The sequence below is a fragment of the Protobothrops mucrosquamatus genome, unplaced genomic scaffold (assembly GCF_001527695.2).
Source record: "Protobothrops mucrosquamatus isolate PMUCROS unplaced genomic scaffold, P.Mucros_1.0 scaffold1135, whole genome shotgun sequence".
NCBI classification, from domain to species: domain Eukaryota; kingdom Metazoa; phylum Chordata; class Lepidosauria; order Squamata; family Viperidae; genus Protobothrops; species Protobothrops mucrosquamatus.
The window spans coordinates 218,777-224,177 of NW_015387353.1; the positions used below are offsets into that span (position 1 = coordinate 218,777).

General features: G+C 37.3%; 1 protein-coding gene across 1 annotated transcript in view; it reads left to right on the forward strand.

Annotated features, from left to right (window-relative positions):
- The window catches only part of NUP153 (nucleoporin 153), a 35,872-nt gene extending 30,797 nt beyond the window's left edge, over window positions 1-5,075 (forward strand). The window contains exons 19-22 of the mRNA XM_029284953.1: window positions 515-889; window positions 2,378-2,647; window positions 3,355-3,508; window positions 3,988-5,075. Of these exons, the coding sequence (XP_029140786.1) occupies window positions 515-889; window positions 2,378-2,647; window positions 3,355-3,508; window positions 3,988-4,072 (884 nt within the window). The 3' untranslated portion in view covers window positions 4,073-5,075. The remainder of the gene's footprint in view (window positions 1-514; window positions 890-2,377; window positions 2,648-3,354; window positions 3,509-3,987) is intronic.
- The last annotated feature ends 326 nt before the right edge of the window (window positions 5,076-5,401 follow it).

A 5,401-nucleotide genomic window follows, 5' to 3' on the forward strand; every position in this document is an offset into this window, starting at 1 on the left:
ATTTAAATAGGCCGCTTCTACTAAAATTTAGTTAAAACCAATTTAAAATACCCCTAGGCCAGTCCTGCCCGCTGAAACAACCAAGTCTTGAGGGCGCGGCGGAAGGAGGGGAGATCCGGAATCACCCGGATCTCTGGGGGCAGCTCGTTCCAGAGGGTGGGCGCTCCGACAGAGAAGGCTCTCCCCCTGGGGGTCGCCAGCCGACACTGTCTGGTTGACGGCACCCTGAGGAGGCCCTCTCTGTGGGAGCGTATCGGCCGGTGAGAGGTAATCTGTGGCAGAAGGGGGTCTCGGAGGTAACCAGGTCCGATGCCATGGCATCATATCATTAAGTTACACAGTTACATAATAAATACTCTGTATAAAACATGTTTGGAATTCTTCACTAAATGAGTTCACAAAGAGGTGTATAATCCCTGGTATCCTCTCATCCCTTAGAACCCTTTATCTCTTTACAGCATCAGTAGCAATCTTCGTGGTTTGTTTCTAACTTACAATTTGTTTTACTTTTTAGATCCAGCACCAGCAAAGGAGGGATTCACCTTCCTGAGTAATACTTCTTCTGTTACTCCTGTGCCAAGTGTTTCTCTTGGTGGCAGCAGTAGCAGCAGCACGATATTTAGCAGCACCCCTTCTTCCTCAGCTCCCCCGCCAGCATTTTTATTTGGACAGGCCACCAACACTGTGAGCAGTTCTGCTTTTGGTAATGCTTCTGATTCAAATATCACAAAGTCTTTTGGGTTCTCTCAAGACAGCAAGCCACCAACAACCACTTCCTCCAGTACAAGCACTCCTGTTCCATTCCTCTTTGGTTCAGGCGTCCCCACTAACATCACAGCTAACACTGGTTTTGGTTTTGCAACACCTACCACAACAGCACCTCCTACAGGTATGCGTGAAAATTAAGAAAAGTGACTATAGAAGAAACTAGATTTCCAAATAAGAATTGCATGGAGAGTTCTGAGGCGATTAAAATATGCAAAGGCTGAATTTACAGACTATCTGTGGGATGATGATGCTTTTTGGTATCAGTTTAAAACAATTATTAGGGAAAATATTATAAGTAATCGTTAACTTCAGTGATATTTATCAGCTTGTTTAATCCTATTAATGGCATAAGAACCTATATAAAAGCTATTGCAATAGCATGAGCTATTGCAGTAGCTTTTACATCAAGCAATTTCATCAGGTTTTTGAAATTACTCTATTTACTCAGTTAAGTTTTTTTCTGCTTTTTTTTCTACCTTGCATTATGCCTGTTTCCAACTAGCTATGTGTTCTTTAACAGCATGTTTATTTTTTCCATTGCTTTGTTGCACTTACTATAGCTCTGTTGGTCTAATGATAGAAATGAACTACAGTATTACAATAATTAACACATGTAGGCATTTTTCAATAATGGATGGAATAATGTTTGGATGAGATATTTGCTCTTTCACAGATCAGGGAGTTAAATGTAAACCTGGGACTGAAATGTTGTTATATCCGTGTTATCTTAGAAAATGCATAATAAAATGAATAAGCTTGAATTATGGTATGTTTTAAATAAAAATGGAGCTGAAAATTTGTTGCTAAAGGAAAGACTAGCTGTATATTATGGAAGCAAAGAAGGAAGTAGGAATATTCTTTATTGGCCAAGTGTGATTGGACACAAAGAATTTTTCTCCAGTGCATAAGCTCTCAGGGTACACACAAACCACAAAGTAATAAGTCATAGATCATAAATCATAAGATACAATCATAAATCATAAGATACAAACAACAAGTGATAAATCATAAGATACCAATAGGAGAAGGTTGTAGGAAAGATGAGACAGATGAGGAGAAGGATAATAGCAATACAGCCCTGTTACATGGGTAAGTATCTTTAGGCATAAGACAGTGCTGTGAGATTTAAGTGTTTATAAAAGATGGGGAAATTGAGAAATTGTAAGATGTACAAATGCTGATGAAAAGTAGTTCATTACGAAGAATGGATGGCAAAAACAGAAAACATGGCTGGGTGTAAGAGTGCTTGTTATATGGAACCGAGAGTCAAAGATGTCAGAAGAAATAGAGTCAAGACTGAATGGATGCTGAATGAATATGGACCGAATGTAAATGTGATTATTCAGGCACATAATTGAGGTAGATGAAATTGCAAAACAGAAGGCGGGAAAATGTGAAGGAAAAATGGATGGGTCAAGAAGAAGGGTGAGGAAAAGCAAAGTCATGGCTGGATGATGTCAGAGAGATGATCATTGTCTGCTTTCAGTGAGTTTGCCTGGATGGTTTGCCCCTCTGTGCTTTGCATAACTCTAGATCCTGAAAAGGAATGGCTGATAGATTTAAATGTATGTGCAGTTCCCATGTTTATTCTGCTTGTTTGTTTTTCTAGGTTCCGCTTCTTCCTTTGTGTTTGGCTCTGGATCTTCAGCTTCTGCAGCCGGTCCAGCTTTTGGTGCTAGTCAGACACCAACATTTGGTCAAAGCCAAGCCTCCAATCAGACCAGTACTCCAACCTTTGGATCACTTTCCTCATCTTCATTATTTCCTGCTCCTCCAGCTTTTGGGACTGCATCAGGTGGTGCCCAGACTTCTGTCTTTGGACAGCAAGCTAACCAACAACAACAACCTGGTTTTGGTTCAGGTACAGCTCCTGGTACTGGTAAGTTCAAACTATAGTTTTCATTCTGTAACTAGTTGTGTTCCTTGAAAAGCCTACGTTTGGTTTTCAACTTTCATATCCAAAACTCCGAAGACCAGAGTTAGTATATCTGTTTTAACGTCCAGATGCCATCTTTGTAAGATTTGAGTCAGACACGTTCCATTTGGCATATTTCCCTCACGTTTGAATAATTTTGGATGCAGAAATCCTTTTTTATTCCTCTCATTATTTCCAGCTGCTTTCTTCATCCATGCATGGTGGGTGCCTCATCCCCTTTCCCCTTGTCTTCTGCATGGCTGCTTCATCCATATGTGACTATGATTAGATCAGCTCAAATCATAATATATAGATTATGAATGCCAAATTTCATATTACTAGCTTGGAAAACATTATTTCTATGAGCAAAAGAATGTTGACACATGTAATCTCAGGACTCCTTGGCAACATTCCTTAAGCTGAGCATTAGTTTTCTTTGTTCATTCAAATATATTAAAATCAGCTAAGGTTCATATTGACTTCTAACACAAAGTTTTGCAGGAAAAATTGAACTAGATGCTAAATTATTGGTTCATATCATAAAGATGTATTTGTTGTGATGGAATGATGTTATGGAAGATACTAAAACTACATTTTCTGTCAAGAGAACTAATTGTTTCAAGGAAGACTCTTTTTGGATATATGATTAAATCCCAGTGTTTGCTCTTTAGGTCAAGTATTCCAGTTTGGAAGTAGTACTGCTAATTTCAACTTTTCAAGCAACAGTCCAGGAATATTTACCTTTGGTGCAAGTTCAAGTGCACCAGCACAGCCAACAAGTTCTTCAGGATTTGCATTTACTCAGGCGTCATCATTTAATCCGGGGTAAGAAAAGGTTCAAAACAGATTTGCGCACTATTGTGTTCTTTATTATATTTTTTGGCACGGAAATTATTTTCTATGAAATGCTTTTATACAGTGGAGAGCAGTGAGCCATGGCATGAGAAAAAGAACGTGCAATTTGTATGAAATGAATGACATTAACTTCAACTTTAGATGTTATTATATTTGTTGATATTAGGAAAACATTGTTGACGTTATGCTTAGAATATTAGTATTTTAAACCGATCTTATAGAGCTCAAAAGATAAATGTAGTTTTAGAAGCAGAAAGGTTGAGATTCAGATTCATTAGCTGGAAATTATAGACTTCATTTAATTTTTAGAAAATTATTTCTTTGGTAAAACAAATGCTTGCATCTATTGTATTTTACAGTATACTTGTTTATGTTTCTTCAGCAGTACTAAAAGCTTTCAGATATATTATTCTAAGTTCCTTACTGTTGATTTTTCCACCCCCCCAAAGCAGGAATAACGGGAAAAGTACATACTCCATGGGATCTTCAGTGTCTGGTCGGAAGATAAAGACGGCTGTTAGACGTAGAAAATAAAAATACTAATGATTGTTACAGACAGCAACTCTCTTACCACAGCTGGTTGCCCTGAATTGTTCAGTTCCTGAATTGTACCTCATGTTGGGTTTAGCCGAAGCCAGGTCTGCCTAAACTCTGCTCGCTTTTTTCTCCCCATTTAGTTTTTTTAAAAAAATAATAATAATAATAATAATTAGAATTGGTGGTAGGGAGGATCTTGAGCAAAACTATTTTAGAATCCAGCAGTTTTTCTTCCCTGACTTGGCATGGTCTGGCTATAGATATAAATATAGCCTGCACAGCGAATGGCTTCATATAATACCTCTGTTTGCACCACTTTGTGCGCTCTTCTGCGTTTATGGACAGTTCAAAATTGTAATTATATTAGAGAGGGGAGTCTGTATAGAATAGAGAATGTGGATAATGAATTTTCTTTGCCGAGTTTGTGCTGATGTATGTGTGAAGTGAGCGAGTTGTGTGTATAGTGCACTAAACTTTTCTGATAGAGGAAGAATGGTTAAAGAATAGTCCACGCTAAGGACTAGTTAGATCAGTAGTATTTCATTCAATAATTATATGCTCTTTCTATTTTCATTCTTACTTCTTATCACCTGTCTCGCCTTTTCATTATTTTATTATGAAACAAATGTGTAAATACTATTCTGTTTCTCTATGTACTTTGACATAACAAATCTGTGAACTTGAAATTTTAATTTTGTGTGTTACTGCAAATTTTTGTTTAGTATTGTCTCAGATTTTATTATGTAAATCTCATTATTCAAAGTTGCCTAAATCCATTAAAGACATTTAAAATTGGGAATTCTTAAAATAAATTTATTGGCTTTTCTGATCCATTTTTGTTTGGACCAAAAACCAGTATTGTACAAAGTGTTAAGTATATATTTTTATATTTACAGAAATGGACTCTGGTGACTTTGGATAATAAGGAAAAGTTTAATATTAAAGCCATGTTTATTACAGTATAATTAACATGTTATAACCATGGGATAAATGCCATCAATAAAAATTAAGAAATACACTGGTCTGAATTTTAATACAGATGTACATTTTGTCTAACTCAATCAGTAATGGTTAATATGTTCTCAATAGTTAGATTTATGTCGGTAGTGTAGAAATTTTGTTTCTGGCATCTCCCCATTCAACCCATACTGGCTCCCCCCTTTGCCAGTCTCCATTTCCTGCTAAGCACTTCCCGGGTCTAGGACAACTCGCCATGACCAACTCGCCGTGGGACAACTTGCCACGGCCAGGTCACCATGGGACAACTCACCGCGGGACAATTCAACGCTGCATTAATCATTTCATTCAGTTACTTTTTATTATTGT